This window comes from Protopterus annectens, chromosome 2.part0 (genome assembly GCF_019279795.1).
Source record: "Protopterus annectens isolate FY-2018-M chromosome 2.part0, PAN1.0, whole genome shotgun sequence".
Classification (NCBI taxonomy): domain Eukaryota; kingdom Metazoa; phylum Chordata; order Ceratodontiformes; family Protopteridae; genus Protopterus; species Protopterus annectens.
In genome coordinates this window covers 414,608,268-414,622,092 of record NC_056728.1, presented here as the reverse complement: position 1 = coordinate 414,622,092, position 13,825 = coordinate 414,608,268, and the positions used below count along the sequence as shown (strand labels likewise).

Sequence of the window (13,825 nt, the reverse complement as noted above, 5' to 3'; positions counted from 1 at the left end):
GCATACATTTGGTGGTTCAGTGTTCTGCAGCAGCTAAGAAGAAGTTTTAACAAGTTTCATAGCCAAGTACAGTTGGTCTTTTATTAATGGCAGATAGGGGTTGCCACAGCGGATCATCTGTTTCCATTTCTTCCTGTCCTCTACATATTGCTCTGCCACACCAACCACCTGCATGTCCTCTCTCACCACATCCATAAACCTTATCTTAGGCCTTCGTCTTTTCCGCTTACCTGGCAGCTCCATACTTAGCATCCTTTTCCCAATATACCCAGTTTCCCTTCTCAGCACATGTCCAAACCAATGCAATCTCGCCTCTATGTCTCCCAACTGTCTGACCTGAGCTGACCCTCTAATATACTGATTCCTAATCCTGTCCATCCTTGGCACACCCAGTGCAAATCTTTAACTCTGCCACTTCCAGCTCTGACTCCTTTTTGTCAATGCCACCGGCTCCAACCCATACAACATAGCTGGTCTCACTACCCTCTCGTAGACCTTCCCTTTCACTCTTACTGGTACCAGTCTGTCACAAATCACTCCTGACACTTCTTCACCCATTCCACCCTGCCTGTACTCTCTTCTTCACCTCTCTTCCACACTCACCATTACTCTGAAATGTTGATCCCAAGTACTTAAACTCATCCACCTTCACCAGCTCTACTCCCTGCATCCTCACCATTCCTCTATCCTCCCTCTCATTAACACGCACATTCTCTGTCTTAGTCCTGCTGACCTTCATTCCTCTCCTCTCAAGAGCATAACTCCACCTCTCCAGGGTCTCCTCAACCTGGTCCCTACTCTCACTACAGCTCACAATGTCATCTGCAAACATCATAGTCCATGTGGCCTCCTGTCTGATCTTGTCGGTCAATCTGTCCATCACCATTGCAAATAAGAAAGGGCTCAGAGCTGACCCTTGATGTAATCCAACCTCCACCTTACATGCATCTGTCACTCCCACTGCAGACTTCACCACTGTCACACTACGCTCTTACATTTCCTGTACCACTCTTACATACTTCTCTGCCACCCCTGACTTCCTCATACAATACAGCAACTCCTCTCTAGGCACCCTATCATGTGCTTTCACCAAGTCCACAAAGACACAATGCAACTCATTCTGACCTTCTCTATATTTCTCCATCAACACACTCAGAGCAAACATCTCATCTGTACAGCTCCTTCCTGGCATGAAACCATACTGCTGATCACTAATCATCACATCCTCTCTTAACCTAGCTTCCATCACTCTTTTCCCATAACTTCAAGCTGTGACTGATCAGTTTTATCCCTCTGTAGTTACTACAGCTCTGCACATCACCCTTATTCTTAAAAATAGGTACCAAAACACTTTGTCCACTCCTCAGGCATCCTCTGACTTTCCAAGATTTCATTAAGAAAATCTGATTAAAAACTCCACTGCCATTTCTCCTAAGCACTTTCATGCTTCCACTGGTATATCATCTGGACCAACAGCCTTTCCATTCTTCATCCTCTTCAGAGCTGTCCATACTTCCTCCTTGCTAATCCGTTTCACTTCCTGATTCACTATCCCCCCCATCATCCAACAATCTCTCTCATTCTCTTCATCAGCCCCTCAAAGTATTCTTTCCATCTGCTCAACACACTCTCCTCGCTTGCGAGTACATTTCCCTCACTATCCTTCATCACCCTTACATGCTGCACATCTTTCCCAGCTCGGTCCCTCTGTCTAGCCAATCGGTACAGGTCCTTTTCTCCCTCTTTAGTCTCCAACCTTTCATACAACTCTCCATATGCCTTATCATTCGTCATCTCTCTCTTTGCCATGCTCCTCATGTCCTTATACTCCCGTCTACTTTCTTTATCTCTCTGACAATCCCACTTCTTCGCCAGGCTCTTCCTCTGTATACTCTCTTGTACTTCCTCATTCCTTGGCACTCTCACACTTGTCCTCTTCTTGATCACCAACATCATCCTACAGACCACCAGTCTATGCTGCCTAACTACACTTTCCCCTGTCACCACTTTACAGTCTCCAATCTCCTTCAGATTGGCCCTCCTGCATAGGATATAATCCACCTGTGTGCATCTTCCTCCGCTCTTGTACGTCACCCTATGCTTCTCCCTCTTAAAATACGTATTCGCCACAGCCATATCCATCCTTTTCGCAAAATCCACTACCATCTGACCTTCTGCATTCCCCTCCTTTTAACACCATACCTGCCCATCACTTGCTCATCTCCTCTGTTCCCTTCACCAACATGCCAATTGAAATCTGCTCCAATCACCAGTCCCTCACCCTTGGGTACACTCACCACCACTTCATCCAACTCGCTCCAAAATGTTTCTTTCTCATCCACTGCACACCCAACTCGCGGAATGTATGCACTAACAACATTCATCATTACACCATTAAATTTCCAGCTTCATAAACATTACTCTATTCGACACTCTTTTCACCTCCAAAACACTCTTGACATACTGTTCCTTCAGGATAACCCCTACCCCATTTCTCCTCCCATTCACACTGTGATAGAACAATTTGAAAATGCCTCCTATACACCTGGCCTTACTCCCCTTCCATCTGGTCTCTTGCACACACAATACACACAATATATCAACTTTCCTTCTCTTCAGCATATCAGCTAACTCTCTCCCTATACCAGTCATACTGCCAAAATTCCAAGCTCCTACCCTCACTACTACACTCCTAACCTTCCTCCTCTCTTTCTGTTTTGGACATTCCTTCCCCCTCCTTCTCCTTCGGCCAACAGTAGACCAAATTTCGCTAGTACCCTGTTGGCCAACAGTACTGGTGGCGGTCGTTAACCCGGGCCTCGACCAATCTGGTATGAAAATCTGTATTGTTGTCCGCATATGTTATTTGGCAGAGGTTTTACACCGGATGCCCTTCCTGATGTAACCCTCCCCATTTATCCGGGCTTGGGACCAGAACAAAGAAATGCACTGGCTTGTGCATCCCCAGTGGCCAGTTTATTAATGGCAAACAGTGTAACATAATAATTTACAGGTATACCAGGTGGCATCAGTTTCTACAAGGTATTTGAATGGGAAATGGTTTGCAGAGCTGAGCTCTAATAAGTATTGGTAAGGAGTACAGTCTGAAATCTATCTAGCTGGAGCAGTACACATCAGGGTGAGGGTTGCAGGAAAAGCACAGTACGTTTTGGGGCACAATACGAGTAATCAGCTAATAATGTAAGCACGTGAGGAGGGGAACTAGCAACACAGGGCAAGTAAAGAAGTTTCAATGTTTTATTCATTATATTGTGTTTTTATCTGTTCACCAGGGTAGAACACCGATTACAAATAACCAATGGCAGGCTTAGTCTGGGTTGTATATTAACAAAACCAAAAATGTTACATCAACATGGCATTAACACAGAAAATACATGAATACAGAAAACTACATACAGGTAAAAATGCAATACATAAATACAGGAAACTGTATCTACATGTAGGTTAACATAACAGTCAAACAAATGTTTAAATAGCAAAAAAAGTGTGTGTAAAAGGGGGGTAGAACAGGAAGGAGAAAGGGACAAAAAGGGGAGTTAGTAAATTTCAGATGGTGATGAGAAAGGGTTAAAGATTAAGCTTCAGTGTAAGGGTTAATAGAAAATGGAACCAATACGGGGGGGGGGTGAAGAGAAAAAAGGCAGTTTCTGCGGAAATGCAGGCAGCACAACATAACAGCCAGAGTACAGCATATTCAATGAGGGAGAATGCCACTGATGACTCATGTTCTCCTTTTCTCATTTCCCATTCAAATACTGGACAAAAATGGATGACAGGTCCAGGAAATTGGTGCCAGCAGCCGACCCAAAGCCTTACAACTAAAAACTGGATAATCCTGAAGTTAGTTTTTTGTGCAGTTTTTTTTTTTAGGTTTATCTACTATTAGTGGCACAGTCCACTTTCCTAAAAGCAAACCATCAGAAAATACTTAAATCCAAAATTCACACAATATATATTGTTCAGACCTGTGTCCACAAAAATCACTATCAGCTAAACTAGTCAAATAAGAACAAAATGGTTATGGGTTAAACTTTTAACCCTTTAACAACCACGTAGAACCACCTAGCTAGCGTTCCTTAAGGAAATGCTTTATATTAATAATTCAGTCCCAGTGGAGCATCAGCCCTTAGTTTGACCTGTCATTCTACTTCTTTCTTTTCCATTTGATTTTTAAAACAACCACCTCTTCTATCCTCCAAAACCTGCTCCAATATTGCAAAAGTAAACTTTTTGTACTTCTTACATAAAAGAGAACATGTAAATAAGGCATTACTGTAGTCTTTGGTTTTGACAGCATGGTTGTGTTCTCTTATCCTTATTAAGCACCTTGCCATCATTCCCACATAAAAGCTAAGGCAGTGTGAACACACTCCAATGTACACCCCTGCAGACCACAATGATATCTTCCTGGAACCGTTATAGAATGTGGAATACGATTCATAGAAATACAAGGTCCCTCATACACAAATCTACAAACGTTATACCCTCTGCATTTATAAGTACCCAAACTTTTGTTTGTACTGGGAGGATAAATCTTGCTGTTATTTTCTAACTTATATTTAATACAAGCATCTTTTCTACATACAAGAAAATGGTTGTCCTCCAAAATTATAAAAATCATTTCCTGTAATGATTTTCCAATCACTTTTAAAAATTAGTTTTTATCTGTTAAGTATCAGCTGACATATCTAAGCAATAACGTGGGAACGATTTCTTATCACCTTCAGTTTCGTTATTAGTTTCTTCTTTGTCCTCTACTGTATTGTTCCCATTATTATTATTGATATTATTTTCCTGGTCGTTATTTTGTTTTTTTGTACCACTTCAGAATAATGGGTCCAAACTCCTTTAATCTCTTTGAAGTGACTTCCACAGCAGTTTTCTCTAAAAACTCACTCTGGTAAACCCTAGCAAAAGAGAGAAATAATGTGCTATACTTCTCGCTGAAAACATTTGTCTTCACTCGTCATGCGAGAAATGCTCTGATGAATTGACCTCTTGGTATGTTTCATTTATTAAATCTAGGGTGATTACTATGAAAATGTAGATAACTGTTAGAAAATGCATCTTTCCTATCTGTGTTCTATTTAAGTTCTACATCCAGAAAAGAAACAGTGTGTCCTTTATCCACAGCTATAAACTTCAAGAAAGGGGAACTCTGATTCAGGTTGGTACAAAATTCTGGAGGACTGCAATCTTCTTTATAAAAAACAAATCTACAAACCTGTAAAACAAAATATTTTGATATTCAGGAATAGGACTCAAAAATCTCCCTTTCCCAAAAACCAAGCACTAAATTTGAGTAAGCTTAGGCCACTGCAGGCCCCATTGTTACACACTTAATCTGCTGGTAACATCTGTGGTTGAAGAGAAAATAGTAGCTTGTTAATAAAATTTCCAATAAGGAACAGTATAGATTAACTAAACTGTTGTGAACGTTAGCATACTTATTCAAATAGGACTTAAATAATACCCCTACTCATGGATGGTCTATATTTAAAAAATTGTATATGTCAGTATGAATCTCACCATTCATTAAAAAATTGTAAAAAGCAATGCTGAATTTGACTTTTTGTATGTCTAGTAAAGAGACATCTCTGTATTCTTCAACCTCATTCAACAATTTTTTCCTAGATACATTATATTGTTCCACATTCATTATGAACCCCCCGTCGGCTTTCATGAATCTCAAAGCCGATTGATGGTGTAGATCTTACAAAGTGTTGCTTTTTTCTGAAGAAAAATTAAAATATGATTAAGTCAAAAATTAAACAATCAGACAAGTAGAAAATGTTTGCATCATACTGACTTCACGGTTTCATTAATGTCTCTCAGCATTTTTCCCCTGCTTCTTCCTTGGCTCTGGTTCGAATAACTTCTGTTCCCACCACGATTCACGTTTTTTTGTTGTTCCTTCATGATGCTGAATATTATGAAGAGTAAAGCTGGTATTTGGAGACTACAATGGTAATTCTGGAAAGTCAGTGCTGTAATTGGAATTCTTAAAGGTGTTCGGGTCCAAAGTGACTGCTTCTTCTAAACATGAATCCGCCAATGTACCTTCACTTCCTGTTGACTGTTCAAGGTGATTTAAAGAGATAGTGGCACTCGGATCAGTAATCTCAAGAGTTTTGCCTGAAGTGTTGGTGTTAGAGGCGTATCTATTCTTACCAGAAACCGTTGTTTTATAGGACCTCATATTTAGACCCAAAGCCTTATAGGATTCAACACCACCTTTGGGAACTAATGAAAAATTGATGAGGCATAATAGAGAAAACATTGCATTGAGGTATGGTAAGGAAATCCTTCTATGTGGCACATCTTATAAGTAAAGGCTTGGCACATCTTACAAGTAAAGGCACTGCATCTACATCTAAAGAGTTTAGAATATCATTATACTCGGCCCTCATCAGACCAGTAACCGAGTACAATGCTCCCTTTTGCATGTACCTCACCAGACACCTGAAACAACTGGAGAGATCACAGAGGTTTCTCACCAAGAAATTAGAGGGTACACAAAACAAGTCTTACGCAGAAAGACAAAGCTCATCACTGGATTCTGTCTCCTACAGGTTGCTAAGGGGTGACCTGTGCCTGGTTTACAGAGTAGCCTCTGACCCGGCCCTGATGGAATGCTACACATTTGTAAATCAAACTGCGGCAGAGTCACCTGCTCCAGGGATCTTAAACTAGCCTCTGAAACGAACAGGTCATGCTGGAGATGGATACAGCTCCCAGAGATTGCACTGGAACAAGATTCCAATTTAAGTGAAACAGAGCCCCTCCTTGACCCTCTTCAAACACAAAACAGATCAATGGATGGGTGACCGCAAATTCACTTCTGGGGTGGCACCCATGTCTCTCCTGGACATAGAAAGTCAGTATTAACTACCATAGACCCTTACCTCTGAGAACTTCAATCCCCTAGCCAACAAATGAGATAAATATGTCTAGATTTGTAAGGGCTCTAGGGACATTAGCCTAGTAACCTCCCATGAACAGTTCCATTCCTTCAGAATAGGAGCTGCATCACATGCCCACACAAAGAGGCATCAGAAATTGAGGTACTATGCTTAACTCGGAGATCACAAGCTTACAGAAAATATTCCAGAACGTGATGACTAATCAGCATTCTCTTTTGCAGGTATCATAAAACAGCTGACTGAGGTGTGGATTCTTGGGCATTCCTTTGTGTACGATGACCACAGAAATGGGTGAATCTGGGTGGAACCTGGGTTTCAAAGAGTAAGAAATGTGGGTTTGCTGGTTAGGAAGGAGAGGAATGCAGTAGAGGCACCTGCTGCCAGCTTTAACAGAAATTTCTGAGTCATTACTTGAGCCAAGTTTAACCGTATTACATATGAGGGGGGATGATGTGATAAGTAGCCCATTGCTGTGCCTCAAAAAAATAGAATTTGTCAATGGCCCAGGCAAATCAGGCATATTTGGCTGAACATTAAGCTTGTGTGATTGGATACAATTCCAAGACCAGTCTGGCAAGGAGCAAATAACGACAAAGCAGTGGAAAGGTCTAAGTTGTTGACCATTAGACAACAGGGAAGAGAACTAGGGGGTTGGGTACTGCACAACGCTAATATCAGTTCACCAGAACTGTATAGAAGTGGAGTTCACTCATAACATTCAGGAACAAAAGTTATTTGCAGGAAACCTTAAAGGAATCTCAAAGTGAGCAGAAATGCTTGGACAAAAGATGACATGTAGTACAAGCCATATTCCTGTGGCAGAAGGGCAAGAGCTGGAAGACAAACTGCAAAGGTGTGTGCTTGGCCTGGGGAGGGGTGCAGGCTCAGACAGCTTGGTCCTTTCCCTGGGTGGGCTGCCCCATGGTGTAGTGGGCAAACTGGGGGCCACAGCCTGGGTCCTACAAGTAACAGATCCCCTTCAGCCACTGGTATCTAGCTGAATGGTGACAAGGGACTGTCAGTGTTTGGTTGTAGAGCCCTTCAGCTATTGGTGTTGGTTAAACATTTACAGGGACTGCTGTGGTATGTTATGGCCTGGTTGACTTTACTTCCTTCCAAGCTCTGCCTTTTGTGCACATCTGAATATTCATGGTTGGCAATGACTTCCGAATTAGCACTGATTTGATACACAATTCGATCTGACTGGCATAATAAATACATGCCTGTGGCCATGTCTTCAAAGCAATTGCGTGGTGTGATTGGTTAAATGATGTGCATGCTTATTTTCATCCAAAGGCAATGAGTGTGTTTCAAGGAATCAGACACAGCTATATTGCCTTGGGGAAAATAGCATGCATGAAATGGGGGAGGGGTCGGGATGAAAAGCAAGGGTTTTGTACAGGTAGATGGGTAAGAGGAGAAAGAATATAAAAAGCCACAGGTATTTATGTAAGATCGTCTCAACAGCAGAGCAGAACACCCACCCTCCTTCGTAAAAGCAGGAAGAAGGTGTAAATAGCACAAAGAGGGAAGTGGGAAGCATAGGGTTATCACCTGTCCCACTCTGCGAGGGACAGTCCCTCTTTAGGCAGTTGTGTCCTGTGAAAATAATCAAGACATAGCAAATGTCCTGAGATTACAGGACAACATTATATCCCAAGTTTATTTAATAGTTGCATAAAACAGTTATTTTATATATGAAACTTCTGTATGTTATGTGAAGTGGCATAAGCAATTCAAATGTTACTAGAATAAGCTTTTATTTGTGCAGAAAAGTAAAGTTCTGTACTATGTACGGCTGTAGGAATGTTTTGTCCTGGAAAATATGACATTTCTACAGAACATGTCCCACTTTGGACATTTGAAAAGGTGGCAACCCTAAGCCTTGACTGATATGAGTAGGTAGGTGCTTGCTGATCCACAAGGGTGATCGCAATAATGGTTAGGAAGGAATTTCTTTGCCACTGGGTTTTTGTCTTCCTCAGCAAGTGGCAGTTAAGAGTAGATAGGTGTTGTAGCCATGAAGAACCCAAGAAGAGCAAAGGTGCAGGCTCAGACAGATTGGTCGTTCTCTAGGTGGACTAGGCACTGGTACCTGGCTGAATGGTGATAGGGGATTGTCAGTTTGGCTGTACATCCCTTCAGACAATGGTACTGGTTAAGCATTTACAGGGACTGCGTGGTGGTTTGTTACAGCCTGGTTGATTTGACTTCTTTCGAAGGACTGTCCTGCGAATATTCTTGATTGGCACTAACTTATGATTTGGCACCGAATCGATCTGACTGGCATAATAAATACATGCCTGGTCAATTTCTTCCAAGCAAATATGTGGTGTGATTTGTTAAATGATGTGCATACTTATTTTCATTCAAAGGCAAGAGAGGTGAAGAGCTAAAGACACCCCCATTTGGTAATCAAATAAAACCATCTACATAAACAAATGCACGCACTTTTTTCAATTCACCACACAAGGTGGCCTTGTAAGTAAGGATGTAACTTCGCAAAAAATATATGTTTACCTGCATGCTGCTCTCATCCGAAGCACTATCTACTACGGTGACATGACGCTGAATTCTAGAGCTTTCTTCCGACCCATGAGAGAGTTCAAGGGGTTGGTCTTGCAAGCCTTGGTTATCAGAAAGGGAGGATGTCATTATACACTTCCCGGGATTTTTAAATTCGACCTTAACTGGTAATGCCGCTATACCACGTTGTGTTTGTTCTACTTCATCTCCCTGAAAAGACCGGTCATTTCCTTCCGACTGAAACTTCCGTTTGCAGCCCCTGCTGCGAATAACAGCAAAAGTCAAACTATCAGCATTTTCAGGTGAATTACTTGGGAATAAGCTACCAGTAACCTTAACTCGTTTACAAGATTCAAGTGTAAGGACTTCTGCTTTTCTCTTCATGTGGTTGGGCTTATTTGAATATGCACCGGCACCCCAACCACTGGTACGTTTAACTTTAAAAAAGGAGCACGTAATGTTGTTATTCCAAATTACAACCGACTCCAAATAATACTCATCTAAACGGAGAAAAATGTACGTAAAAGGCGGGTACGAAGAGCGTCTATTAAATCGTTAAACCTGATTGGATGGGAGAAATTACGGGCGGAAACAGCGCGAGTAGAAAGTGTAGTCTGCAATTGTGAGATTAATTCTTACGTGAGAGTTTTTGAAAAGGCTTTTTACGTGTGTTAATTTATGAGACCCATTTTAGCTATATTTTAAAAATAAACCTGTCATGTGAATAACATTTGGCACTAATTAAATGCAAAACAGATTGACGCAAATGTTATTCACATGACAGGTTTATTTTTAAAATATAGCTAAAATGGTCTCATAAATTAACACACGTAAAAAGCCTTTTTAAAAAACAAATCTTGCCGTGAATTCTACAAAATTAAAAGGCAATCTCCCAGTGAAGTACCTCGCGGGCGGTACTGCGCAGCTTTGGGCGTGTCCACAGTGACTGGCAGGTCGTCGTACATCTGATTAACATATGTTACAAAAACACGTTATTCATCAGTGCTGGGAGATTAGCCATTCCTCAACTCATAAGGATGTGGTGGGTCTCAATTATAACTCATTTCCTGTACTTTAGGGCCATAAAAATTAAGACTTAAGCATGACATCATACAAAATGTACTAAAAATGAATCACTTTTAACTGTACGTAAATATTCACAGAACAGGTCCCCAAATTAATTATGGATCGTTTACCTATACCCACTTTCAATACTAAAACTATTACGGTGTCAGAAACAGGTGGTGGCGCCTGAAGCTACAAAAGGGTCAAGCAATAAGACAACAAGATACATGCAATGTCTAAAAGGCTACACATCTGATGTCATTCGCCCCGCTTACCAAGCTGCCAAGTCAGCTGTAGAACTGAAAGTAAAAAACAAAATGAGCACTGATCAGCCTCACAACATATTTAGCACCAACTGCTTCAAAACCGCAGCTAACAAACACAAATGAATATTTCCAGTAGGACTTTGCAAAATAATGCACATTTCTTTGCACGGATTTTAAACACAGTCCACGACATTCGCAGCTCCAAACTCTGCAAATAACCACTGCAAAGAAACTTCATCGCAACTAAACTAATCATTCAGTTAAAGTTAACGCAAATTCCTCTCATTACAAAGTCGGACAATTTACGATGATTTTAACTTTTCAAGCCTACCAGTAAGAGTTACGGAAGAAAGCCAAAAAAAAAAAAAAAAGACACGAATAGAGCATGTAGATATTGTTTTGAACACTGGAAGTCACTGCCCTGTTAAGCATAACAGTTAACAACATTAGCACTGAAATAATTAGCGTTCGAAATAAATGTGACAGCAGACATTTGTCAGGGTTACTAGGAGGCGGGATTTGCTACTGTGTTTTTCAACAATTACATGACATTGTGAGTCTAGGAGGCGTGTCCGGGGCGGGCTTTGCTACTGCGCATCCTGCGAGGTACTTCACTGGGAGATTACCTGAAAGGCATCACTCACTTACATTGGAAGAAAATTAAATAAACTATCAATTGTGTGTAGAGGGCAAGATTTAGATAGGTCAGATGATTGAGGATTTTGCGAAAAGGATGGACATGGCTGTGGTGAATACGTATTTTAATAAGAGGGAGGAGCATAGGGTGACGTACAAGAGTGGAGGAAGATGCACACAGGTGGATTATATCCTATGTAGGAAGGCCTGTCTGAAGGAGATTGGAGACTGTAAAGTGGTAACTGGGGGAAGTGTAGTTAAGCAGCATAGAATGGTGGTCTGTAGGATGATGTTGGTGATCAAGAAGCGGAGGAGGAGCGTGAAAGCAGTGCCAAGGATTAAATGGTGGAAGTTAAAAAAGGGTGATTGTGAGGTGGAGTTCAGGGAAGAGTTAAGACAGGCACTGGGAGGCAATGAAGAGTTACCGAATAGCTGGGTAACTACAGCAGAGCTAGTAAGGGAGACTGCTAGGAAGGTGCTTGGTGTGACATCTGGACAGAGGAAGGAGGACAAGGAGACATGGTGGTGGAATGAGTATGTACAGGAGAGTATACAGAGGAAGAGGCTGGCGAAGAAGAAGTGGGATTGTCAAAGAGATGAAGAAAGTAGACATGAGTATAAGGAGATGAGACGCATGGCAAAGAGAGAGGTGACGAAGGATAAGGCATATAGAGAGTTGTATGAGAGATTGGACACTAAAGAGGGAGAAAAGGACCTGTACCGATTGGCTAGGCAGAGGGACAGAGCTGGGAAAGATGTGCAGCAGGTAAGGGTGATAAAGGACAGTGAGGGAAACATACTCACAAGTGAGGCTAGTGTGTTGAGTAGATGGAAAGAGTACTTTGAAGGGCTGATGAATGAAGAGAATGAGAGAGAAGGTTGGATGATGTGGGAATAGTGAATCAGGAAGTCAAGCAGATTAGCAAGGAGGAAGTAAGGACAGCTATGAAGAGGATGAAGAATGGAAAGGCTGTTGGCCCAGATGACATACCAGTGGAAGCATGGAGGTGCTTAGGAGAAATGGCAGTGGAATTTTTAACCAGATTGTTTAATGAAATTTTGGAAAGTCAGAGGATGCCTGAGGAGTGGAGAAAAAGTGTTTTGATACCTATCTTTAAGAATAAGGGTGATGTGCAGAGCTGCAGTAACTACAGAGGGATAAAATTGATCAGTCACAGCTTGAAGTTATGGGAAAGAGTAGTTGAAGCTAGGTTAAGAAGGGAGGTGATGATTAGTGATCATCAGTATGGTTTCATGCCAAGAAAGAGCACTACAGATGCAATATTTGCTCTGAGAGTGTTGTTGGAGAAATACAGAGAAGGTCAGAAGGAGTTGCATTGTGTCTTTGTGGACTTAGAGAAAGCATATGACAGGGTGCCTAGAGAGGACTTGTGGTATTGTATGAGGAAGTCAGGAGTGGCGGAGAAGTATGTAAGAGTGGTACAGGATATGTACAAGGGTAGTGTGACATTGGTGAGGACTGCGGTGGGAGTGACAGATACGTTTAAGATGGAGGTGGGATTACATCAAGGATCAGCTCTGAGCCCTTTCTTATTTGCAGTGGTGATGGACAGGTTGACAGATGAGATTAGACAGGAGGCCCCGTGGACTATGATGTTTGCAGATGACATTGTGATATGTAGTGAGAGTAGTGACCAAGTTGAGGAGACCCTGAAGAGGTGGAGATATGCTTTAGAGAGGAGAGGAATGAAGGTCAGCAGGGCTAAAACAGAATATATGTGCAGGGAGTAGAGTTGGTAAAGGTGGATGCATTTAAGTACTTGGGATCAACAGTTCAGAGTAATGGTGAGTGTGGAAGAGAGGTAAAGAAGAGAGTACAGGCAGGGTGGAATGGATGGAGAAGAGTGTCAGGAGTTATTTGTGACAGACGGGTACCAATAAGAGTGAAAGGGAAGGTCTACAAGAGGGTAGTGAGACCAGCTATGTTATATGGGTTGGAGACGGTAGCATTGACGAAAAGGCAGGAGTCAGAGCTGGATGTGGCAGAGTTAAAGATGTTAAGATTTGCACTGGGTGTGACTAGGATGGACAGGATTAGGAATCAGTATATTAGAGGGTCAGTCCAGGTTGGACAGTTTGGAGACAAAGCAAGAGAGGCGAGATTGCGTTGGTTTGGACGTGCTGAGGAGGGATGCTGGGTATATTGGGAAAGGATGCTAAAAATGGAGCTGCCAGGTAAGAGGAAAAGAGGAAGGCCAAAGATAAGGTTTATGGATGTGGTGAGAGAGGACATGCAGGTGGTTGGTGTGAAAGAGCATGATGCAGAGGACAGGAAGAAATGGAAACAGATGATCTGCTGTGGCGACCCCTAATGGGAACAGCCGAAAGAAGATGGTGATGAGTTGCATAAAACCGTTATTTTGTATC

General features: G+C 41.9%; 1 protein-coding gene across 1 annotated transcript in view; it reads right to left on the bottom strand.

Moving 5' to 3' along the window:
- The window catches only part of CCHR2.PART0H9orf40 (chromosome chr2.part0 C9orf40 homolog), a 21,729-nt gene extending 11,733 nt beyond the window's left edge, over positions 1-9,996 (bottom strand). Inside the window, exon 1 of the mRNA XM_044060850.1 lies at positions 9,465-9,996. Within this exon, the coding sequence (XP_043916785.1) occupies positions 9,465-9,854 (390 nt within the window). The 5' untranslated portion in view covers positions 9,855-9,996. The remainder of the gene's footprint in view (positions 1-9,464) is intronic.
- Positions 9,997-13,825: the final 3,829 nt, after the last annotated feature.